Source organism: Terrapene carolina, unplaced genomic scaffold (genome assembly GCF_002925995.2).
Source record: "Terrapene carolina triunguis isolate 2854851 unplaced genomic scaffold, T_m_triunguis-2.0 Scaffold95, whole genome shotgun sequence".
NCBI classification, from domain to species: domain Eukaryota; kingdom Metazoa; phylum Chordata; order Testudines; family Emydidae; genus Terrapene; species Terrapene triunguis.
Genome location: NW_020664446.1, coordinates 33,279,980 through 33,306,282, shown reverse-complemented (window position 1 = coordinate 33,306,282; position 26,303 = coordinate 33,279,980). Strand labels below are relative to the sequence as shown.

The 26,303-nt window shown below is 41.5% G+C and overlaps 1 protein-coding gene across 1 annotated transcript; it reads left to right on the top strand.

Moving 5' to 3' along the window:
• Positions 1-302: 302 nt before the first annotated feature.
• RPP30 (ribonuclease P/MRP subunit p30) lies at positions 303-26,056 on the top strand (the record flags this gene model as incomplete). Its single annotated transcript, XM_026651072.2, has 10 exons — positions 303-413; positions 668-724; positions 3,072-3,146; positions 3,923-3,994; positions 12,222-12,311; positions 15,177-15,293; positions 17,914-17,943; positions 18,301-18,338; positions 19,622-19,701; positions 25,894-26,056. Coding segments are annotated over 10 exons (777 nt in total), but the record flags the coding sequence as incomplete, so codon positions are not given.
• Positions 26,057-26,303: the final 247 nt, after the last annotated feature.

Here is a 26,303-nt window from a genome sequence, read left to right as displayed (position 1 = left end):
CAGAGAACGTGGTTTTCCAGACTCCTTTTCGACTAGATCCCCAGACATCATACAATACATTTTAACTTCTCCTGGGATTACTTGTGTTCTTACAATTCAGCATTTGCATAATTGTTTGCAGGACTGGGACCATAATTCTTCATGTATTTAAAGGGGGGGGATTTTAACGTTAAGGAATCATGTTTCCTACTGATTTTCTGTTTTCAGAAATCTCAAATTATTACACAAAGAAACCGTTCAGATTTGTAAATGATGTGTGGAGTTTAATTGCTAATCTTAAATCTCTCTATTCTGATTAATTTCTATTAAATAGTAAATTGGACAAAAAAAAACTTACCATATGTTTACCTTTTCTAGTGGGATATTCAACTGTTGCTATTAACCATGTCATTGATTTCAAAGAAAAGAAACAGGTAGGGCTCTGTTTCAATATTTATTCTTGTTTTCTTTATTTGTACTTAGTAATAAGTTCATAACTATGCATACATCTAGATGAGTGATCTAAGAAGGAAGCAAGTTAGGGAATTACAGGATCCTTCAGTACATGACTAAACTACCATTTTGTAACCCCGTCTATCTAGAAGCTGTACAGTTTGAGCCTAAATTTTTTATCCCCCATGTTTAAGACATTTTAACCGTGGTGTTTTTGTTTGTTTTTTTGTTTCAGGAGATTGTCAAACCAATATCTCCTTCAGAACTGTTTCCATCTTTGCCTATTGTACAGGTATGTTAGAGTTTAAATTCCACCTGCACATGATAGTTAAGGATACAATTTAATCACAGAGGTCAGTCACGGATTCTGTGACTTTACTGGACCTCCATGACTTTGGCTTCAGGCAGTCAGGGCACAGTCAGGACTGTGCTTACCCCTCCTTTCCCCCTGCAGCTTCAGCCGGGGCTAGGGCCATGCGCGTCTCTCTCCCTCCCCCTCCACCCCCCCGTACCTTTGGGCCAAGACTGTGCCCCCCTTCCCCCATGGCTTTGGCTGGGGCCGGCTCCGCTGCTGTGTGCGCCCGCCCCGCGGCTTTGGCAGTGTCTGGAGCCAAGATTGTGCCCCTCCAGTGGGGCTGGGGCTGTCAGTCCCTCCTCCTCCATGAGGATCCAGGTGTCATTCCTTCCCTCAGCCCTCTCTCCCCCTGTTATTTTTAGTAAAAATCATGGACAGGTCAGGGCTCCCATGAATTTTTGTTTATTGCCCACGACCTGCCCATGACTTCTACTAAAAATAACTGTGACAAAATCTTAACTAGGGCTGTGGATTAATCGCGTTTAACTCAAAAAAATTAATCGTGATTGAATCACACGGTTAAACAATAAAATACCAAATGAAATTTATTAAATATTTTTGGATGTTTTTCTGCATTTTCAAATATATCGATTTAAATTACAACACAGAATACAAAGTGTACAGTGCTTAGTTTATATTATTTTTTATTACAAATTTTTGCACTGTAAAATGATAAACAAAAGAAATAGTATTTTTCAGTTCACCTCATATAAGTACTGTAGTGCAATCTCTTTATCATGAAAGTGCAACTTACAAATGTAGGGTTTTTTGTTACATAACTGCACTCAAAAACAAAACAATATAAAATTTTAGAGCCTACAAGTCGACTTAGTCCTACTTCATGTTCAGACAATCGCTAAGAGAAACAAGTTTGTTTACATTTACGGGAGATAATGCTGCCCACTTCTTAATTACAGTGTCACCTGAAAGTGAGAACAAGCATTTGCATGGCACTGTTGTTGCTGGCGTGGCAAGATAGTTATGTGCCAGATGCACTAAAGATTCATGTGCCTCTTAATGCTTCGGACGTCATTCCAGAGGACATGCTTCCATGCTGATGACGCCTGTTAAAAAAATGTGTTAATTAAAATTGTGACTGAGCTTCTTGGGAGAGAATTGTATGTCCCCTGCTCTGTTTTACCCACATTCTTCCATATATTTCATGTTATAGCAGTCTCGGATGATGATCCAGCACATGTTGTTCATTTTAAGAACACTTTCACTGCAAATTTGACAAATGCAAAGAAAGTACCAACGTGAGATTTCTAAAGATAGCTACAGCACTCGACCCAAGATTTAAGAATCTGAAGTGCCTTCCAAAATCTGAGAGGGACAGTTGTGGAGCAAGCTTTCAGAAGTCTTAAAAGAGCAACACTTCGATGCAGAAACTACAGAACCCAAACCACCAAAAAAGAAAATCAATTTTCTGCTGGTGGCATCTGACTCAGATAATGAAAATGAACGTGTCTCGATCCACACTGCTTTGGATCATTATTGTGTAGAACCCGTCATCAGCATGGACACCTGTCCTCAGGAATGGTGGTTGAAGCATCAAGGGACATACGAATTTTTAGCACATCTGGCACATAAATATCTTGCCACACCAGCTACAACAGTGCCATGCAAACACCTATTCTCACTTTCAGGTGACATTGTAAACGAGAAGTGGGCAGCATTATCTTCTGTAAACTGCAAGACACCTCTACCTCGATATAACGCTGTCCTCGGGAGCCAGAAAAATCTTACCGCACTATAGGTGAAACCGCGTTATATCGAACTTGCTTTAATCCACCGGAGTGCGCAGCCCCACCCCCCCGGAGCACTGCTTTACCACGTTATATCAGAATTCGTGTTATATCAGGTCACGTTATATCGGGGTAGAGGTGTATATATAAAAATGGACTTCAATTTTAAAACTGCATTTGTAGTGCCCTTATTGTTTGATTAGAGAACAGTAGCGGTAACACAATAAAACGTGTTGTTACTCTGCTGTGTTGATTTTTTGTTCGTTTGTTTAAAGCAAAAACAGATGTCAAATAAATACAAGAAAATCCACTATTCCTGAAGAGCAGAAATGTACCAAAAAAATACAGAAGCAAAGCATTAAAATTAGAAAGACAAAAATATGAAGAGTATATTTAGAAGTGATCAAAAAATTGGTATAGTCAAAAATATAAACAAAACATCATTCTCTATTTATAATAATAGGCATGAAAATCTATTAGCTAGGTTTTTGCTTTGTACTTTCATCAACAGTCTCTTTGATGGTTTATTTTGCTTACAGGGAAAATCCAAACCAATTAAAATTGTAACCAGACTAACACTTGTAGTTTCTGATCCTTCTCACTGCAATGTATTGGTAAGTGTTTTAAAATGTATTTATTTTGTAAGTTGTATTTTCTCTTCATAGTAAAATGTTATTTTTGAAATTTTATGGATTTCACAAAAAATACTGCACTAATTTGCTGAGCTATAATGTCTCCTTACGATCACATCATTCTCTGAAGATGTCACTTTATAAAACTGGGATGTGCTCTGCACTGGTGATTTACTAATGGTGTAACATGCTGCCATGAGAAATCAGAGTTCTGTTCCCGTGCCTGAAGGCTTCAAGTAAAGTGTTGCTACCAACCCATGTGATAAGGTGGGGGAAGAAGTGTTAAAACATGAAATCATCACCCCATCTCTAGAACTTGAGTTCAGATTTTAAAATATGACAATAGAGCTGATACTGCATTTGTTTGTTTAATTTTTTTTAAACTTGAACTCCAGCATAACTATCCCTCTCCCCTCCTCCCTCCTGAGGCTCCAGGGAGTTTTGCTGGGTGTTCTAATAACTTGGGCGAGGGGAGGACTTAAAAAATGTAAGTGATAAAGTAGGACATGTGTGTGGCTTACAAGGCAAACAGTCGCTAGTGCTTTACTTATTGTGTAGAATGAGCGCCAAAATAATGACCGTGGTGAAACACTGTCAGCAGATAGGGCTGCTAATAGAGCCTTAATAGGAGTGGTTTGGTTTTACAACTCACAATTGGAGAAGCGTGGCTTCTATTAGTAGTTGTTTTGGCAATTTTCATAGTACATACCTTTAGCATCTTCCATAAATTAGCGTGATTTTTTTTTCCTTTTTGTCAGAGATCAACATCTACAAATATAAGATTGTATGACATCATAGCAGTGTTTCCAAAGACAGAGAAACTGTTTCACGTAAGTATTAAATACACATATATATATCCTCTCTCGACGCATCTGAGAATCCATTTGTGATTGTAGCTGCCAATGCTGGAATAATGTTTAGTGCTTTGGGTTGGATTAGGCAAGTGTTCTGCTTGGATTTCATCTCAAACTGGATAGAGTGCAAGGCAGAAAAAGCACACCGAGTGGCAGTGAGAGAAAAGCATCCATTACCCATGTTAAGCTGTAAGTGTTTAGAAAGTTTGTCTCAAACCATTTGACTTCCCAAATTTAAACACCTTCCTCAGCTCATTAGCTCTTTGGCTTAGTAGGAATTGTTTTAGAACGCTGTTGAAATGATGCTTTGTGATGACTGAAGGAATGTAGGGTTTAAATGTTTGAGCAGTGGGGTTTTGTGGGTGACTTTGTCTCACTGACCTACTACCTGCCCCCCACAAAAAAAGTCTGAGATCTGTTACTGAAAAGCCATATGGAAATAGCAGCCAATCATTTTGTAAAAAAAAAAAAAAAATAGGGTGGAGGAGGGTAGGGCAGGACACAGCTTTGCTTCTTTAGTCTCTGCACATGTAGAATGTATTTTCCTAAATCAAATGTTTCCATTTAAAAAAAAAAAAAAGTCTCCCTTGGCATTGAGACTGGCTTTTGCCAAATGTAGGAGGAGAAAGCTTTGCTCTTGCAAAACCATGGTTTTTCTTACAAAATATTTGTGTGCAGTTTTCCCTTCTGCTGCCAAGGGCAGCACTGAAGCTGCAGGAAGTGAAGTAAACCCAGGCAAAAGCATTTAAGAGGAGAAAAATATTTAAGGGAAAGCTGTAGTTTTCTTGAACACAATAGTGTGATAGTTCAAAACAAACTTTCAGGTTTACCCTGTTCCCATGACATTGGTAAAGATTCAGTCTCTGAATGTGTTGCTACACAGAAATCTTCTTATATTTTAAACAGATGTTTTGGACACTACAAACTATCACAGTGAAAGGGCTCCACACCATACTCCTGAGAAAGATTCACCTTTAGTGGTTTAGTCTTTCTGTGATATATATTCAGGAACCAGTTAAATAAGGCTTGCTTCTCATATTGGTTATCACTCAAAATACAGCTATTTTATACCTTTTAAAATTTGTATTGTTATTCCTGTCAACTTATAAAGGCAGTTTCGTGTGTTTGAATATGATCTAATGTGGTTCAGTTTTTGTAGTTGATAGAGAAAATTTGTTCTGCTCTTATCCAGTAAGGTGACATTCACCCTGCCTATCATCTCTCACTGAGTATCAAGAGGTTTTCTCCTGCCTCCAATTGGCTCATAATGCCAGCCTCCATCTCCCTTTTGTTTAATTTTCAGACAAGCACTTTTGTGGGTTTTTTCCCTCCATCTCCTCAGGCTTGAGAGGAGCTCCCTGTAAACATCTGCAAAACCACCTCATTACCTTCCTCAAAATCCCCCCTTAAAACTCACCTGTGCTGTGAAGCCTACAGAAAACTTGACAATGGTTAGGCCACTAGTGACCTGAAATCACAGCCTATCACGCTGACCAATAGTGCTCATTGTTTCCTTGTCCTACTCCATCTGTCTGCATGTATCCATCTGTTGTCTCTTGTCTTCTACTTAGAGTGTAAGCTCTCTGAGGCAGGGGTTGTCTTTGTTTGTACAGCACCTAGCATGGTGAGGTTCTGGTCCATGATGCTCCTAGGCACTATGGTAATACAAATAATTAGTAGTAGAAATTACATTTTCCCCTCACAGTACCATATCTTTTCAGAGTCATTCTGTCAGACAGGAGAAGGTTCGGCTTCTTGATCAACTGCGTTTTCTGGCCATCATGTTTTTAAGCATTTTACAGTTGCTGTGGAAATACACTTAATGTGCAATCAGACTCCGGTGGTTATTGAGCATTCCACTGCACACTAAGTTGTACTGTTTCTTTGTCAATATATCTTGAACAAACACCACGGCCAGAAAACTATTGGTTCTAAAGCACTATCTAATGCAGATTTCAGAGTAGCAGCCGTGTTAGTCTGTATCCGCAAAAAGAACAGGAGTACTTGTGGCACCTTAGAGACTAACAAATTTATTAGAGCAATTTGTTAGTCTCTAAGGTGCCACAAGTACTCCTGTTCGTTTTTATCTAATGCAGAGTGGTTTCTGGATTAACTAGTCAGGCAGTAGACATTCACTACCCCCCTGTGTCTCGTATACAAAGTGTTAAAATGTGCGATATTTGTGTAGCTGGTGTGAGTGCCCCAATCAGGCTGACGGTCTGACACAACCTGACATTTATCAAAATGTTTTGCACACATAAAATTGTCATGTGGATTCATTGATTGAAAACTCATTAGGCTTCTCTGCTAACTGCGTAATTCCAAGCATGAGTAGCATGTAACCGTCTGCTTTTGCTAATCTGACTGACAGTGAACAAACTGATCTTTAACGTGGGAGATGATGGACTACCAACTACTGAATCTCTTGATGGGAATGCCAGTATTCACTTTCAAAGGAAGTCTGCCAACTTGGAATGGAGTCTATTTAAAAAAATGACTGAAAACTATTTTCTGTTACTACAGCTGCCACTGTATGCTCCTGCCTCCCCAGCCTATTTTTGTAGTATAACCATCAAACTTCCCTGCTTTAAAAAAAAAAAAAAAAAAAAAAAAAATTGTTTACCTCTGCCTTGTGAAAGACTCATATGTACAGGAAACTGACAGAGGTAGAATTTGACTATATAAAGTAAATACACTGAAAGATTTTTTTTTCTAATATCTTTCAGCCATAGTAATCTTAAATCTTACTTGTAACAACTGTAGTTTAAGAAAACTCCCATTTGATTGATTTTTCTTTTAAATTAATGTTCCTCTTATTGAATAGTTTTCTAAGGTGCCTTGGACTGTCTTACTCTTTCTGTTTTTAGGTTTTGAAAGATGCAAATGACCTCAGAAAAAATCTGCAAGAAGGGAGATATAGGTTAGGAAAAACATCCTAACTTTAAGGGTAGTTATACACTGGAACCAATTACCTAGGGAGGTTGTGGAATCTGTATCCATCATTGGAGGTTAAGAACAGGTTAGGCAAACACCTGTGAGGGCTGGTCCATATGAGTGGTTTTCAAAGTTTTTGGGCTGCGTACCCCTGTCCAAATAATGTAGTCTATCACGTACTCCCATCTGAGATAGGCAGAAGCAATGTGTGCAGGGGCGGGGGGTTCTGCCTTCCATTTAGCAACAGCTTCTAGAGGTTTTCAAACTGTGTGCCCCCCTGGGGGTTCAAAGGAACGCTTAGGATGGGGATGGGAGTGGCAGTTCTCAAAGTTTTTGAGCTGAAACCCCCTACCTCCCTTGAGTTACAGTTTTTGGTTGCAACCTCTTTTCCCCCCCCCCCCCCCCCAACCAGACGGACTGGGTGGCCCCATGAGGTGAGGTAGAGCTTCCTCCCCAAGCCCTGCCCCGTGAACATTCCTCCTTGTCCCTCTAGGGCGGGGGTGGGCAAACTTTTTGGCCCGAGGGCCACATCGGGGAATAGAAATTGTATGGTGGGCCATGAATGCTCACGAAATTGGGGTTGGGGTGCGGGAAGGGGTGAGGGCTCTGGGGTGGGGCTGGGGATGAGGAGTTTGGTGTGTAGGAGGGTGCTCTGGGATGGGACCAAGGGGTTCAGAGGGCAGGAGGGGGATCAGGGATGGGGCAGAGGTGCAGCCCCCAACCGGAGCACCAGAGTGGGGCCGAGCTGCGTGGTGCCGCCCCCGACCCAGCACCCCAGCTGGAGCGCCAGAGTGGGACAAGCCCCAGACCTCGCTCCTCAGCAGGGTCGCGGGCCGGCTTAAAACGGCTCGCGGGCTGTAGTGTGCCCACCCCTGCTGTAGGGGGGCACGCCCCACAGTTTGAAAACTTCTGATTCTGAGTCACAAAGCAGAAAGGAAATTTGCACCAGTATGGCTTCAGTTTTAATTGAATGGAGATTAAACATTGATTAGATTGCCAAGTCTTACTAAATAAAGTGTGTTGTCCACCGTTAGAGGATTTTTCTCGCCTACCCCCATGAGAGCTCGTGTGCTCCTAGGGGTATGTGTACCCCAATTTGATAACCACTGGTCTAGATAATCCTTAGTCCTGCATCAGTGCAGGGGATTGGACTAGATCACCTATCAAGGTCCTTTCCAGTCCTATGATTCTATTTATTTTATCCTAAGGTGGCTCAAGATCTTTCCAGGAGGCACTAGTAACAATGTAAAACAACTGGAACTGGAATGTTCAGACTACACAAGAAATTAGAGCAATACATTATTCTTTAGAGCCTGAATGTCCTGTTGATTGTTAAATAAATTAATAGGTAGGTCGTATTTCACTAGCATCTACCTGATCTTCCTTTGAAGCATCTCCTTCAGACGTCAACATTTAAATCTTATTGGCTTCATCAGTAAAATATCACTTTGCCAAAGTGTAAGCCTTTTTGTCTTTGGGAATTTCAAGGGATAACTCATTTATTTTATTGCTAACACCAATGTGTCCACCAGATGAGGCTGTTGTCTCCATTGAGGGTGCATGATCTGAGCTGTAGTGGTAGGACTCCATGTATTTTTTTTCTTTTTAAGTTTGGGCAACCAGACTCTGTGTGACTTGTCTGGTTGATCCAAAGACTGAGCAGTTACTGGAGTAGAGTGGATCTCAGCAAATGTTCCAACTTTCTTGACAATTTAGGAATTCTCCCTTTAAATATGCTTCTTTCTTCTATTTAGTTTGGCTTTTCCTTTTTTTTCCTTGTGACAGCTCCTAATCACTGGGAGTCCGGGCTGGTATTCTTGAATTTGAACAGTTCCCCCTCCAGTTGTGGCACATTCGTGACATGGAATAGATATTTTCCTAATCAACTCAGGAGTGGAGAGAGGCTGGTTCTCTGTCATCCCACAACACAACATCTGCTGGAACTTCTGTTTTGTATTTTTGGGTATGTCTACACTGCAATAAAGCACGCGTGGCTAGCCCGTGTCAGCTGACTTGGGCTGCAGGGCTATAAAACTGCAGTATAGACATTCAGGCTGGGTCCCAAAGGCCAGGCTCCAGCCTGAGCTTGAATGTCTACACTGCAGTTTTATAGCCCTGTAGCCTGAGCCCTGCAATCCCATGTCAGCTGACACAGGCCAGCCGTGAGTGTTTTATTGCAATGTGGACTGATCCTTTGTTTTCATTCGCTTGTTTGTGTCTTCCTGTCTCCAGTTCCTGTGCCCTTGCTGCTGTCCCATGTAGGGGATGATTCAAAGCCCAATGAGGGCGTTGTTTGTGCTCACTGTCAACATTTACACACTAAATTCACTAACCCCTTGGCTCTTTGTCAGTATCTTGATAACAGGAATGGCCAGGATGACATTTTAAATATCAAAGAAAGTTTGTAAGTAGCCAAAGAGAATCCAAAATGATGATTGCAATTTCCTGTAGGTGTCCTATGAGTTGCCCATCTTTCCAGTTGATAGCATTAGACTGTAGATAAGGAAGGGGATAAAAATAGATTAAGGCTCTGTCCATACTCGGACCAAGGAACCATACTTAAACTCAGTTTAAACAGCATTCCATCTAAATGGGTGTCTGATAGGATAGCCAGCTGGTTGGAAATCTGTTAAGCTAGAACTGCAGTTAAACTGATTTTGAACACTTTATCAAACTTGGTTTGAAACGGAGGGTAAATGGGGCCTAAATTTTGGAATGCCAATATTCCTCAAAGCCCTCTTCAGTATATCTAGGAATCATTTGTACATGGTGTAAAACAATTGTGCTTTGGAGACTCTTGCATTACAGCAATGTGGGCTGTGTGACAGGGTTGTAGGGGCAGGGTGTAAGTAGCCCATGTTTACGTCTCTGTGGCCAAAGCCAATATACTTGCCCCTATTAGCAGGGCAATAAGGCCTAGTGGCAAAGTTCACAGATTCGCCCGTCAGCAGGGCAGTAAAGCCCAGTGACTAAAGTCAATAGCTGGGCAGTAGAGCCTAATCACAGTCACCAGGATCGCCCCGGTTAGCTGGGCAGTAAGGCTTGCTGGCCAAAACCAATGGTTCCGCCCTTGTTAGCAGGGCAGTAAGGCCTAGTGGCCAAAGTCAATGGATTCGCCCCCAGTCCGCAGGGCAGTAAGGCCTAGCAGTCAGAGTCAATAATCTGCCCTGTTAGCAGAGCAGTAAGACCAAGTGGCCTCAGTCAGTCACGCACAAAAAAGGGGGGTGATAGCGGCCCAGGTGGGGGGGCCCAGGCCCTCCCTCTCCACCGGGCCCCAGCTCAGGGCCCTGGTAGTGTCAAGAGTGTATGCCACTGAGTCAGCAGGGGGTCCAACCAAAACATGCTGACTAAAGGTTCTGGTTCACTAATCAAGCCACTATATAATTCCCCTGGGCTGCTTCCTGCCGTGGTTCCCACTGCTGCGGCCTGAGCATCTCCGCTGTCTCCAGGTTCCCCAGTCTGCGCCGGTGACTCCAGACTTTGTGAGGCCTCCCTGGGTAACCTGGCATCTGCCTGGGTTGCGGCGTCTCCGGCTCCCACGGCCTTGGGCTTTGGCTGGAGCCTACGGCGTGTGTCCTTCCTCTCCAGCAGTCCGCCTCAACTGAGCTGAGCTTCTCCCTTTTATACTAGTGCATTTGGAGCATGCCCAGTAGAGTTGAGGCATGGCTTCCTCATCCCATAATGTAGGGTTAACACTTCCCCATCCAGTGTGGGTCGAGTTCGCCCTGACACAGGCTGATTAACAGAGATCCCTTCTTCAAGGGACCAGGAAGCAAAACCAGAAGTGTTTACTCGTCTCCTTTATGATGTATAAAGATGGCCTTCTGAAGCATTTTAGACCTTAGTGTTCCTAATCTCTCTTCCCTGGAGGATCTTGGTAAGCCCCTTGCAGGACTGGAATAGTGATGATATACAAGGCTAGTAGGTAGGGATGTGGGAGAGCTACACCTCTGCTATTGGTCTTATGAGACATGGTTCAGCACCTCCAAAAAATTTGCCAGGGTGTTGAGTGAAGAGAATGAAGGGAGGACCCTACATTGCTAATTTTAGAACAAAAAACCAAAAGTGACTTTTGAACTGAACTTCATTGAGAAACAGAAAATGGGGGGGAAGCTGGGTTCTGCTTTGCAGCGCACCTGGTGATAACGTATGGGCTAGATTCTCCATTCCAACCAAGCTGTGCTCAGACAGAGTAGAGAAGTGATGTTGCAGGGAACCACATGCAATTCCCTCATTAGGAGCTGCCGAGCTCTGTGCTGTGCCCTGGAAAACCCCGACACGCTTACTTGCCTTACAGTGGTGGGGAGAAGGGATTGGGGGCGGCTCTTTGGCTGGTTCAGGTTGTGCTAGTGGGGAATTCCCCCCCCCCCCCCCACACACACACAGGGAATTCTGCACTGACCATCTCCAGCCACTTTATGGCTTCCAGCCTTAAAATGGCCTTGATGGACCAGAAAATCTGGTCCCCTATAATCATCTTTACTGTGTATGCATATATAGCATGAACAAGACAGTGTATGCAATTAATGTCTTGTGTGAGAAATTATATGATTCACGTGGTCCCCTCATGGGGAGTTAACTGTCTCTAGACAGTTCATTGGCCACATTTAGCTCTTTTCTTCTCAAAGAGAATGTAAATTGTGGGGATGTACCCTAGTAGCCTGGAGCCAAGATTTTAAAAGTGCGTAGTGATTTTGGGCACCCAATTTGAGACCCTCAGAAGGTGGGTGCTGAGCATTTTCTGAAGATCAGGCTCCTTTAATGGGTCTCAAGTTGGTCACCCAAAACCACAGTCACTTAGCAGTGTCTGAAGTGCTGCTGTCCTAGGCCAAATCCTTTTTCCTTAAAGCAAATAAGAATCATCCCTCTGGGACTTGAGAAGTAACTTTGCAGTTTGTTTGGAAAAAGGAGGCTCTGCTGTATTAGCAATGTGTCTGGTAAGGGTGGATCACTTTGCTAACCCCACTTTAAGGGGTGCCTTACAACCAACTGAGAGCAAAGCAATGATGCCCACTGCTAAGCTATCTGTTTATTTTAATGGAAAAAGTGCTTTAAAAGTGCCAAGTGCTTTAAAAATAAATAAATCCAACATACCCACATGGCACTGTTGCAGTGTCTTGCTGGTATCCCTGTGGAACAGCTCTTGGATTTAAAACATAGACTACGCTGGAAATCCCTTTGACATATCTGTGATATAGCAAATGTCTGCATGTCTAAAGCTAGCAGCCCACTTAAAGGTGCCTTATCTGTTTGTATTTTTGTGATGTAGGTCGCTTGCACAAATCTAGATGTGGATCTGATATGCATAAATGTAACAGAAAAGCTGCCATTCTACTTCCGAAGACCCCCTGTTAACATGGTAAATTTGCAACTAAAACATTTGCTGCTATTAAACTCAGTATATAATACTAACACAACTGAGGTTTTCCACTGGAGTGGTTTTTTTCTTGCTCTTGTACTACAGGGTGGTTTTTCTTTGAAGATGTGTTCCCTCCTTACTTTTCTACACCATGACTATACTGAGGTCTCATCTGTGTAAGGCAGTGCTTCATTAAATGAAATCAGTGCCAGCCAATGGAATTGCTGAATATTTGATACTGGATAAAAGTTAGAGTAAAAACAAAGCATCAGGCATTTATAAACTATCTTTTATAAATAAAATCCTGCCCACACAACTTAGTCTGGATACTTAGGTCAGATTCTTTCCTTGAATATGGACCAACATCAGCTCCTTGTCAGTAGCAGTTACTCATGGGTGGGCATCCATGGGTAGCTTTTAGTCCTTGTTGTTGAAAATGTACAGCTAGAGCTGGCTGGAAACTTGAATTCCTGTTCCATAGGAATAACAAAAAAAATTGTTCTGCTATGGAATGAAAAATGAAATTTCTAAATTTCTCACAGAACAGAAATTTCAGCATCTTGTTTCAGATTTTTTTTCCCAAACAACATTTTTGTTTTGACCTCTCAAAATGTTTCTGAGGCTCCCAGAGCCCCAGCAGTTCTCCATGTGGGGAGCTGGGCAGCACAGGGACCCTGAGGGTATGTCTACACACCAATATAAGCCTGGGCTCAAGCCTAACCTCCCCTTGTGTCCACACACCAAATGTGTTAACCTAGGTCTCAAACCTAGCACCCCAAGACCCTGCAGGACTGGAGGGTCCAAGTCCATGTTAAGCTGGGGCCTAGGGTCCGAGCCCTATTGCTTTCCTGTGTGCACGCAACTCCAGCTTGACTCACATCCAGAGGCCTTCTGGGATCTATCCCAGAGTTCCCTGGGGCAGCTTCTTTAGTCCTCTCTATGCCAACAATTTGTGATGCAGTCTGTTCCACTCTGTTGCAAATGGAGTACACTGGAGCACACTGCACCCCAAGCCCTAGGGATGCACTTCACCACCCTGCAGCCAGCAGCAGCCAGCTGTTGGGGGTGGGAGTGTTTTTCCTCTGAAACCTACATTTTATGTCAAACTTCAAAACAGACAAAAATAAATAAAACCCAACCAAACAAAAACACCTTTGCTGAACATCCCATTTTAAAAATTAATAATTGTAACGTTTCATTTCAATAGTTTGAAAGCCCTGAACACTGATGTCCTAATTATCCTGAGAACGGGTGCACATGGGCATTTTCCTGCCAATGTGACTCAGCCTAGAGGTAGAGAGCCCAATTCTCAGATTAGATGGTAGTTCAGTATAAAGCCTCCTCAAACTGCAGTCATTGTCCTGAGACAGCCACCAGAGGAGCTAGTTATGAAGTTTATGTACTTGTGGGCTTCTTATGGGCACCTGAGTCGCATCAATGGCACCACCCCAGTGTAGAAACAGGGTGGGCAGTAGCGTTTTTCCACAGTGCATCACATTCCTAGGCCTAGAGTGTTGACATTGCGGGGGGAGAGAAGTGGCGCTAGGCACTCTGGGATAGGGTTACTTTGACTCAGGTCTGTGCACTGAGCCCTAGATTCAAGCATTGGTCAGAAAATCCTTAACCTAGGGTTAAAATGCAGTGTAGACACTCAAGCACAGGGTTCCCTGACATGGGTCAGCTGACTCGAGTCCCACTAACCCGAGGCTTACATTGTTGTGTGGACATACCCTGAGAGCCCCAGCTCTGGCACAGTCCATCTGGTGGGCTGCTGAGGACTGGGGCAGGCAAGCTGGCAGGAAATCAGTCAGGTTTCTGACTGAAACCTGTTTGGCAGGCAGGTTTCTCTGGTTCTGACCAGCGCTAGTGATGACGTTTGATAAACCTCATGCTTGGGTGTATGTGGAGGACAGGCACAGCAGCTAATTGGACAAATGAAATAAGAAGGTTCTCTTTCGTGTACTGCAACATCTTGCTATAAAGCTCCATAACGCTAGTGTGAGATAGTGTTGTGCAGTGAGCTGACTACAGAGACAGGAGCTTATCTGCAAAAGTGAGAATATCTGTTTCACAGAGGGGCTGTGAGGGTGGGTTAATGCTCTTTTGTTCTGTGTTTGTACAGCACCTAGCATAATGAAGTCCTGGTCCATGGCTGGGCTCCTAGGCACTACCACAACAGAAATAATAATAACAAACTGTACTACAATCTACTTTCCTTCAAAAATTGTCAAATGGGGTGGGGAAGATTTAATTAACTTCACTCTTCTTCCGGAATAACTTCTCCATTAGTCAGTACTTGAGTACTATGGTGATGGGTGCTAGGGAGAACCCTCAACTTTGGAAAGTGATACTCTTCAGGGCCAGCTGTGAAGCTGCAGAAGGAGTGTTCTGTCGATTTTTACAGTGCCTATCTGTTCATGAAATGCTCCAGTGATTAACCAGATCTTCAGAGTTTGGAGCCATGATTGGCCTTCTGAAGAGAGGAAACTTCCCACTGTTCTCTCTCTCACGCTTTGAGACTTCCACACTTGCAGCTGAACAACTGTGTTTGTCTCTCATCTGAAAGCCTATTACAGCCGGGCAAGTAGAGAGGAAGAGAGAGCTTTTTTTTTAATTTTTATTATAAGCCTCAGTTACCTGACAGTCTTAAGTTCAAGTGCATTTACATGTCATACAGACACAATATCTTTATTTTCACCCTTCAGACTACGGTGTGTTTCTGTTGGAACAATTCCTGCCGCACGTTAGTTTTGTATATAAAGCGGTAGAACTGAGCGAAGAAGTCATCAATAATAGACACTAGTTGTAAGATTGGTATGCGACTCTGCTTTTGGTTTTTGATTATTTTCTTTCTTTCATGTGAAGGCAATAGATCGCGGTGTTTACTTTGAACTTCTTTACACCCCTGCCATCAAAGACTCCACAATGAGAAGATACACAATTTCAAATGCTCTGAGTCTGATGCAGATCTGCAAAGGAAAGGTGAGCTCTCAAACCGAAATACAATTAATTCAGTCAGTTGTTCAGATTCTTCTGGAGTTGCATCAGCTGAGCAGTTTCAAGAAGGTTTGATGCTGGAATTTCTGAACACATGACTGAGCCTTTGCCTGCCAATACGTGCAAACCATAATTCCAACTACAAATATCTTTGGCTGTGGAACAGCTAATATTTTCTAAGGCCGATGCTTTTAAAATGGTCGAGACTTTTTTCAGAGCAACCTGTCAGTTACTGCAGCTATAATACTGGGGCGATGCAGGGCATTCACAAAAAACAGTCCTGGAGACTTAAGATTTGCACAAAAATAGATGTTTGTGCATATTGTTAAAGGTATGTAGTGAATTTCTAAATAACAAAAAGCACATCTTGTAGATCTAGGCATCTGTACATATGTTAAACTATTGTATCATACCATATCATATCTTACAAAATACTTTAAATACAGGATCTTGCATGTATTTAAAAACAGTTAAGTGAAAACATCACTAAACTCCTATTACATAAAACAAGCCCATACTGCTGGCTGCCACAGGGCAGATTTCTGGCTGAAATAGCTCTGTCCTACATTCTGCCCTGCTTCTGAAACTGAGGAATGAAGGAAGTCTTATATCTGAAGATCCTCATGTCCCTCCTATTGATATGTTGCATCCCACTAGGGCAACCTGTCAATCCTGGTGGGGCCTCACATCACATGCAGAGGAGGAGGAATTTCAGCTTTCTTTTTCCCTTTCTCTGTGGAGATGTGATAGGTAGCACCACCTCCTGAATCTTTCTTCTCAGCCTCCCGTGCCCACGTGCCTCAGCACTGGGCAGGGACTCTCCTCTGGCCTCCCTCCAGCTAAGGGGAGTTGTGGTGTTGCCACCTCCTGGACTCTGTTGGCTGTTCCCCTTCTGCACAGAGTCTGGAAGACAGGAATTGGCTGCTGCAGCTCAAAACAGCAGGCTTAATTTTTCCAGCTGAAGCAGTCAACACCCTTGAAACTCAAAAGCACCCTTGAGATCCATAGTAAGCAGGTTTAAAGGTGACCTGCAAAGCAAAAACATCTCCTGAGATCTTTCCTGATGTGTGTGGGGGGGGGAGTTCCTCTATGTGTTACTTCTGCTTCTGGCTTTTAGTGCTCTCTGAGCCATAGGGGTCTGCACGTTCTTTCGTGCTCAGCACCAGAAGAAGTCTTGTGCATAGTGGAGACAGTGAGGTCGTTCCATGGAAATGCAAATAGCTCTGAGGTAATCAGAGCTCCTACTTGTGCACGCAGTTGCTCTCCTCAAATCCATGCTCCACTCCTTGTGTTTGGAAAGCGAAGGGCAAGTGAAGCCATGTAGAAGAGCAGCAAATGGGCCATATCCCCCTAACTGGGGACGTGTGGTATGTAAGGGGCAGTGATGTCAGCGGGAAGAGTGCAGAGACCTCACAGCTCAGGCTTTGCCCTGAAAAGGAATCCCACAGCCCTATTTTCATCTTTAAAATGGTATGAGAGATCTTTAAGGCTAATGCTTTAGAGGTAGGTTTCCATGAGCACCTTATCTCAAGTCATTACAGGCAGGAGTCCTTTGGGGTTCACCATTAAAGAAACTGTGGCAGCTATGCAAAGAACTGGGATGTGTGAGCCCCTGAAACAGTCACCCTCTGCCATGGCCTAGGGGTCCCATAGAAGCCTAGTGAAGGAAAGAGGGGAGTTAGCCAGCCAGGGAGATGGGAGAGGACTGTGGTATTCTTCCTTCACCGACCATTTTAATCTGAATGCATAGATGCTGATATTGAGGGCTATCAGTATTAGTGGTGATAAGTCAGTGGATGATACCAATGGGTTCTCACTGGCTGACGTCAGGCTAGATCTTTTAGCCAGTATAATTGTTAATAGGGACCAAAATGTGCTGAAGATTTGATCTCCCCATTGCTGAATTAATTAGAAGTGGGTTTTTTGTTTTTTTTTCCAATCCCCATCAAAAAATCTTTTAAAAATCCAGCCCTCAGAAGAGTTAGGGGTTTTGTTTTGTGTGTTCAACTCCAAAACAGAGAGACAGACTATTTGGGTCATCCCATAGCTGATGTAACTCTGGCTTTTTCACACCTGTGGGTGAGGGGTTGTAATTAAGGGTACGTCTACACAGCAGTTATGCACCTGCAGCTGGCCTGGGGCAGCTGACTTGGGGTCGGGCTACAAGGCTGTGAAATTGCTGTGTAGACATTGAGGCTCAGGCTGGAGCTTGAGGTCTGGGACCCCATGAGTCGGGAGGGTCTGAGACCCTGGGCTCCAGCCTGAACCTGAACATCTACACAGCAATTTCACAGTCTCGCAGCCCAAGCCCCGTGAGCCTGAGTCAGCTGACCCAGGCCAGACACAGCTGTAGATGGAATGAGTGTAATTATGATGCAGAGCTGATAGATGGTTTTGGTTTATTGTTTCCAAGGAGCCATAATACACAATCTTCATGGATTTCCTTGTTCCAGAAAGCAGCAGATACTTTTGCTAGATAGGGCAACAGAATTAACTCTTAACTTCAAATGATACTCATAGGAGTATTAGTGTTGGGTTTATGTTAATCTTCAATTTATTAATAACATTTATCTAAGATTAATGCTCGTTTTCCTTTATTCTTTAGAACATAATTATATCTAGTGCAGCTGAAAGGGTAAGTCTATTTTTTTAATGTAAATAAATGTAATGTAAATAAATTTCTGCTAGAAATATAAGCATCAATATAATTACTCTTTTGAATTTTTCTTTTGGTTTCCTCTGTATCACTTTATTGTTGAATTTTCTTAATTCTGCTAGTGGAAGTGGGCACTTCCTGTTTTCCCTTGGTGAAAGCAATTGTCTTGCTGTCATGTTAGCATCTCCAGCAACTCGGGAACCCATGATTATATGAAATTTAAATTAACAGTTAATGGCTGATAGTTTCTGTAAATAATCTTATCTTGCAAACTGTGATTCTCTAAAATACATTGAGGGGGTGTGTAGATATTCACACTTGTGTTGTCTGTTTTAGCCATTAGAACTTCGAGGTCCTTATGATGTGGCTAATCTGTATCCTTTCCCAAGTAAAATCTGATCTTTAAGAATAATATAGGAAACTTGCAGTTTACTTTTAAATATTTGATATTGCAATAAAAATATTTCTATGCCTTTCTCTCCCCCACCCTCCAGACCTCTTTAAAATTTGTGACTTACGTAGGTCGGATCCTTGATACAATACATAGTGATTGTAACAGAACTCATGGCAGCAGGAAGATTGTTTGAATTATTAATTTCAGAACAAAATTCATACTTTAGAAATATAGAAGAGATTTTAGTGTATGTCCCCAACTGCAGTGTTGAATAAAACAAAGTTTAAAAATAAAATAAAATAAAACCTTTCAATGAAAAGGTAAGGTTCAATCTACCTGTACTAGAACTCTTTCATCATAAGCATTGCAACTATAAAAAGACTGTTAAATAACTCTAATTAGCTTTGTCCTCAGTAGGAGTGTTTGGGTTCTTTTGTGATTGTAAACTATAATGCTTTTATAATACAGTGTCAGATCTGAGAAACAGATTTTGGTTTCACGCTTTAATACCAGAGAATGCTAATACTACAATTGACAAAAAAAAAAAAAAAAAGAGTAAAGTCTCCGCATTCTAGTTTGTCACTTTTGGAGAATATGGGCATGTGTACACCTGCTGTATTTCACACCACGAGGCCAGTTGATGATTTCCTTCCTGAATCAGGATTCTGAATGGGCATGGGAGAGTGGCAAACTTGTTTTGTCCCATGTAGAAAGTAGATCCAAGTTTCTTTTTCTTCCCAAATTAGGAGGATTCTCCACCTCCCGCAAGGCTTCAGAATACTCTGTAGGATGGAAATTCCATGTTCTGGCCAACTCCTAGTCCCTTTCACAGTGCCCTACAAAACCACGTTTCAAACCAGGTTCAATGGAACAGCATTTAAACATGGTTTCCTAACTCCAATGAAAGGCTAGTCTGGACAGGGACAAGTCTGGAGAAAAATACTCAACTGGACTGAAGGTTCTGTCCTCAAAAGGGAATGGGTTCTTCGGCTTAGGGCCTGATCCAACAGTAGAATCAATAGAATGTTGACAATGTAAGTACTTTCATTGGCTTCAATGGGCATTGAATCAGATCCTCGATATTTTAAGTGCCACCCATACAATAGTACCACTCTTCGGGTAACTTTATGCAAGACGTCATTCTGAATTGCAGCTTTGATAGTTTCCAGTTATTTGTCAAGTGACCAGATCTACACCCGGGGAAAGAACCACTTAATCTGTTCACTCCTTTTTGTACACTAAGCTCCTTAACAAAGGTGACAGAGGTTTGTTGTTTGGCCTGTCTGAAAGTGACGCCAAGGCAGCTATTTCTACCAACTGCAGAGCAGTCCTTCTTCATGGAGGTGAGTGAACAGCCAAACTATCTTCTGTTTCATGTTAACTTACATAATTTTTTTTTTTTAGTAATGCAGCTCTGACACTTTATTTTCCAAATGGTGCTGGGTCCTCTCTTAAAGGAAGAGTCTTCTTGGAATTCTTTCTCTAGGTGATGATCCACAGGTGCCTCTTCTCCATTCCATGTACTTTTCTCTCCATCAGTGCAGTGGCCTCCCACAAGGAGTAAGAGGAAATGAATGGTTCTACCAGTGGTGGTGGTTGCCTTGGAATACTTATACTACTACTTATGGGGCTCCTCTGGGAAAGCACAGATCATAGAGTCAAACCACACATCAGTCTATTACATTATGTAGCAAAATAGCATTTTGATTCATAAGGGCCAAATCCTGGACTGGCTGAGATCAATGGGATCTTTGCCAATGACTTCAATAGGATCAAGATTTGGCCTTAAATGACAGCAGATTCTGTTGCATTCACCCTCTTTAAGCATTTCTGTAGATGCCCCGTCTTCCCTTTGTGACTTTTCATTTTACATCAACTTTATTCATTTTACATATGCTGTGAGAGCACTGTGAAGTTTGATGTGAAATCAAACTCAGTGTTCTCTGCTTGCTAAGAAATGCTACTAATAGAGATGCAATGATCTGAAGTATTAGAAAATTAGAACTTGTATCATTGTGCTTTCAGTATAGAAATCTATACAACGACTGTAATTTTTATATGCTCATATATGTCATCATTTAACAACAGGCAGAAGGCAATTTGACTCTTACCTACTGCAGTGGAAATCAACAAGTTTCCAGTTGTATTATGTGCTGCATTCACTGGCGCATAGAGATGAATAAGCCAACATGCCATATATCAATTTAAACATCTTAGTTTCCCAATTAGCCACTTTACAGTGTGCCACTGATTCCTCCTCTCCTCCCCCCCCAAAAATTAAATAAAATAAAAACTCTGTCACCTCTTAGAAACTTCTTATTTTAATTTGTTTACTCTGGTTTGAATCTCTTTCATTGTAAGAGAGGTCTGCCATGTGTACCATAATAAGTGGTGTGAATGACTGGTCAGTTTTGACCATAGAAATAATTTAATGCCAGAACTGAGTTGCTCTATGAGGTGGATACACACTGGGTCTGGACCTGGAACTCAAACTACAAAACAGGTGGGACCTGAAACTGTTGTAAATGACAGGTTTGACTTCATGTGAAAGTCTGAGCCTATTCACTGTGAGCCTCTATCCTCCTGCCAAATCTGCAGTGACAGTAGCATATTGAAACGGCATTGCCCTGACAAAATGTACTTGCTCACCCTTTACCACGATGTTGAAAAAAGCTGATATTTTCTTTACCTGGCCAAAAAAGGTGCTTACCCAAGATGAGTGAGCAGTTCTTTTGCAAGGTTCTCTTAAGGTATGTTTCCTGTCTGCTTGCAATACACATATATAGGAGGTTTTTTTCTTCCCAACACATAGAGGAGCATCTTTCCAATTAGTGTTGGTGAAAATTGCAAGTATGGCTTGGGGATACTAGCATACTTGACAAGTGGTGTTAGGTGCCATTATAACTGCCTGTATCAGTTTTCATCCTTCTGTAAAGTAAAGTGCTTTTGAATAGATTGAAATGCTTTAGGTGCAGATAGATTGAACAAGCATACTGAAGAGGGTAACACTCAAGTCTGTGTTATGCCATTGCTTTTTAATACTTCAGAATTAAGATGCCCCCTAAGTTAGATTTAAAAAAAAAAAATCTACTTATTGTAAAGGCCTGATTTGAAGTTTGACAATGTATTTTCGATTTTTAAATGTCCACTTTTAAAATCCTGGGATGCAAAGGAATTTTAAAAAACAAGAAATTTTGTTCAGAAGTGCTGAGCTTTTTCAAATACTCTGGAGAAAAATGTTACATCTTCCAAAATGCAACATGTGTATCCTTTCAGACACACTGCAGTTGGCCTTTCTGCAAGGCATTTTCACATGGAATACAAATAAGATTTCAGGAGAGGAAAATAAAGCCTAAACTTTTATCTAGTTGCTTTTTATAGCTTGGTGAGTTTAAAACACTGTGGCTGTGTTGTGACTATTATTCTGCCTTCGACCTTAAGGGCTTGTAAATGAAACCACATTTTATAATCCTAACAGCTAAATAAATGCCTAGTGCAGCACTTGGGTGGTAGCCTTGTTCTAAACCAATTAAACTACCCCAGACTCATAGACTCCAACGCCAAAACAGACCATTGTGATCATTTTAGCCTGACCTCCTTTATAATACAAAATAACTCCTAGAGGATATCTTGTAGAAAAATATCCAATCTTGATTTGAAAATTGTCAGTGACAGAGAATCCACCATGACCTTTGGTAAATTGTTCCAATGGTTATTTACTCTGTGTTAAAATTGTATGCCATATTTCCAGTCTAAATTCGGTCTAGCTTCATCTTCAAGCTATTGGATCATGTTATAACTTTCTTTGCTAGACTGAAGATCCCATTTTTTGGTCTGCATGTAGGTACTTGCAGATTGTAATCAAGTCACCTCTGAACCTTCACTTTGTGAAGCTAAATAGATCGAGCTCCTGGAGTCTATCACCATAAGGCAGGTTTTCTAACCCTTTAGTCATTCTCGTGGCTCTCCTCTGAATGTCTCCAGTTTTTCAACATCCTTCTTAAATTGTGGGCACCAGAGCTAGAGAGAGTATTAAAGTAGCAGTTGCACCAGTGCCAAATGCAGAGTTAAAATAATCTCTTTACTCCTACCTGAGATACCCCTGTTTATGCATCCCACGATTGAATTAGTCTTTTTGGCAACAAGGTCGCACAGGGAGCTCATGTTCAGTTCATTACCTACCATGACCCCCAGATCTTTTTCAGCATTACTGCTTCCCACAACAGAGTTCCCCATTCTGTAAGAATGGCCTACATTTTGTTCCTAGATGTATACAGTTATGTTTTAGCTGTATTAAAATACATATTATTTACTTGCACTCTGTTTAACAGGCGATCTGAATTGCTCTGTATTAGTGACCTGACTCACTCCCCCAATTTGTGTGTCATCGGCAAACTTCGTCAGTGGTGATTTAATGTTTTATTCCAGGTCATTGAATAAAATGTTGAATAGTATAGAGCCAAGAATATATCCTTGTGCGAACACAGTAGGAACACATCCCCTCAACAGTGATTCCCAATTTACAGCTACATTTTGAGGCCTATCAGTTAGCCGGTTTTTAATCCATTTAATGTGTGCCATGTTAATTTGATATTTGTCTAGCTTTTTTAATCAAAAGTCAAATGCCTTACAGAAGTCTAAGTGTATTACATCAACACTATTACCTTTATCAGCCAAACTTGTAATCTTCTAAAATATCATCCTAAAAAAAGGTATCATGTTAGTCTGACAGGACCTATTTTGCATAAAACTATGATGATTTGCATTAATTACATTCTCCTCTTTTAGTTCTTTATTAATCGAGTACCGTATCAGCCACTCTATTATCAATTATCAATGTCAGTCTGACAGACCTATAATTACCCAGGTTACCCTGTTCACCCTTTTTACATACTGGGACATCATTAGCTTTCTTCCAGTCTTCTGGAACTTCTCCAGTGTTCCATGACTGTTGAAAACCAACATTAAGAGGCCAGTGAGCTCCTCGGCCAGCTTTTCTAAAATTTTGGATGCAAGTTATCTGGACTGCTGATTTAAAAATGGCTAACTTTAGTAGCTGCTGTTTAACATCCTCCTGAGATGCTAGAGGAATGGAAAGTGTGTTATCATATGATGACATTATGTCATCTGTTTATTTTGTGAAATACAGAACAGAAATATTTATTTAACATTTCTGCATTATTATTGATAATTCTACCACGTCCATCTACTAATGGATCAATACCATTATCAGAATTCTTTTTGTTCCTAATATACTTAAATTCCTTATTGTCCTTAACTCTGCTAGCCATAGCTTTTCCCTTGTGTCCCTTTGCTCCCTTATCAATTTTCTACAATTTCTAACTTCTATATATTCATTACTGTCAACTTCCCTGTTCTTCCATTTATGTAGTAGTTTTTTATTTTTTATAGCTACCTTCACTTTCCCTCTAAGCCATTTTTTAACCAATATGGCCGCCTTCCTTGATTGTGGATTTTTGGGCATCTAGTAAAATTAGCAGAATTAGCATAAGGGTTATTTATGCCCTACTATTGTAACTAGGTGCTAATTGATTAATGCAAAGCCACACTGCCACTACTTAAAACTATTACAAGTCTGTGCAAAACTGTTTTTCTCTCTATGGTATTAAACTGAAACAAATCCACTTGATTTTTTATTCTAACCAGTTGTCCAATGTATAAGATATTTTTAAGTGGGTTTGACAGTTTTAGCTGCTTCTGTTATATCAAGAAGTCCTAAAGGCCTTTTCAGTCTTTCAGGATAATCTTTATTTTTCCTTGTTTGTTTTTTTAACTTCATAAATATTGGGTATATCAAGTCTGATGTTCCCTGGTTTTGCTGGAGCATCTCTTGGGGGGGTGGGGGGGAAATTGGGTCATGCAAGTAACTATTGTGAGATTGCACGCCTTAGCTGAAGGGAAGCAAGGTGTCAAATGTTTAACAGAAGCATCTTTTCTCTAAAATGTTCATTAGTCCATTGATTGTAGCCAAAGGAAAACAGAGTTTTAAACAGTCTGAACAAGTCCTTGTTCTCTTAATAATTCAGCTTTGTCTCCTGACTCTTGTGAAGTTATAATATAATTAGTTCTCCTGTTGCTGTAGTCTCCAGGCAAAACAAACACCTGAATTTCTATCTTTTAATTTCTGCTTTAAAAAAGCACAAACCCTTTCCGGCCTTCTTCAGGGCACAAGCCCACTTTTCTCTCTCCTTTTCAAGTCACCTTCAAGAGCTAGTTTCTACCTTCAGTTACTATCTTGTAGCCTCCTAACTCATGGGTTTACAAGGATCTGAAAGCCATATTTGCCCCTTCTCTATCTTATGTCAAGAATTCCTGTATTCTCTACATTCAGGATCTCAGGAATTGAGACCATAGAAAATACAATGTATAGATATTATCCTGCCTAATATTGGTGACCCGTTTTTGGGTCTTATGTACGAGAATAACCATGTGCCTCATAACTGACCAGTGCAAGTCATTGCTTATACCTACGCAGAACATCTGCACTTCGGGTTTGCACTGGAACAATAACCAACTTTAAACCATCTCCACCCTCCTGGTACACAAGACCTTCAGCTCTTTCCCTACTGATGGTGCCTGAAAGTTCAGTGTGCATGTTTCCTATGTCAAGTCAGTGAAGTGTGGAAACTGTGCTCTCCACAATAGTAGTTCCAGAACAAGTCCACTGAACTCCTCTGAGACATCACAGGAGGATCCCCAAGAAATAGAGGAATGGTAGGTAGTAAACTCACTTGCATGCATCAGGATGAGCAGATGAACAGACGTGCCACTCCTGGGGATTGAATTAGTGGTCCCACTTCCTTTTCCATTCCCTATTGCCTGTGGTGTCTTGTGATGCCAAAAGTCAAGATAATTATGCCTGAAGAAGAGGAGCAGGGTGTCTGGAGGACCCAGTGAATGTGAGTGGAATGCAAGTTTTAATGGTCCTTGTGTGAAACATACAGGAATCTGTTCTCCAAAATTTGAGAATTTGAAGTTTTCCTTTGGGAAGGAGGAATCCAGATGTCTCTGCAAAGCTGGATGAAATGACCTTGTTAGCATCTTGTTAACCAGTTCTGTGGCATAACGCAGGAGACTGAAATAATTAAACTTTTGAATATGTACTGTTTATTCTTGGGTTTGAGCATTTTTGTCTCTGCTGCCTTTTTAAATGTGTTTGAATGCTCATATTTTACTGCTCCATAGCTGTGTGAAATGCACAGGCTGCTACCATAGAGAGCAAAGGGATGCAATGCCACATGAAAAGAGGGAATTTGGGATTGACAGAGTGAGGCAGTCTGGGGTTATCTCCCATATGAAATGGGCAACAGAATGCAAATTTGAGAAGCACTGTGTTAATAACATATAATTCAGATCCATTGCATTGTGCCAGCATTATCTGTGGGGGGGAGATGGAGAAGTACTTGTTAGGCACAGGTATGGAAACAGACTGAAATAAGCAGTTAACATATTAGTATCACTTTTACTTGATCTGTTTTGAACGTAGTTTGCTTTTTTTCATTTTTAAATTCTAGAAACCAGAAAGACTGCTTTTGGGGTGGTGTACACCAAGAAAACCCCCCGAGCTTCGGAGGAGGAAGGCGTTCTCCCAGTCCGCAAGAAAGCCAAGACTGAAGTATGAGGATCAAACCCCAACTTCTCAGCTTCCATAAAGTCCTTTCCTCCCATGCTACCCACCTTGATTTGTTATTTTAATTTGTTCAGCTAAGAATCTTTTATAAAAAAAACACTTTTATGTTTGTGCAAGAATAAGGTTATTGAAATCCATAACATTTCACCACAGCAGAACGATCTTACTGCTGATGGTAAAAGGATAATGTAGGACTATTTTGCCATTTTTGTTAGAGCAGTGGTCTCTTCCCTACCCCTCCCAATTGCTGAAGGTTAAAAAGGTGTAGCGTTTGTAGTATTAGTGTGAAAAATG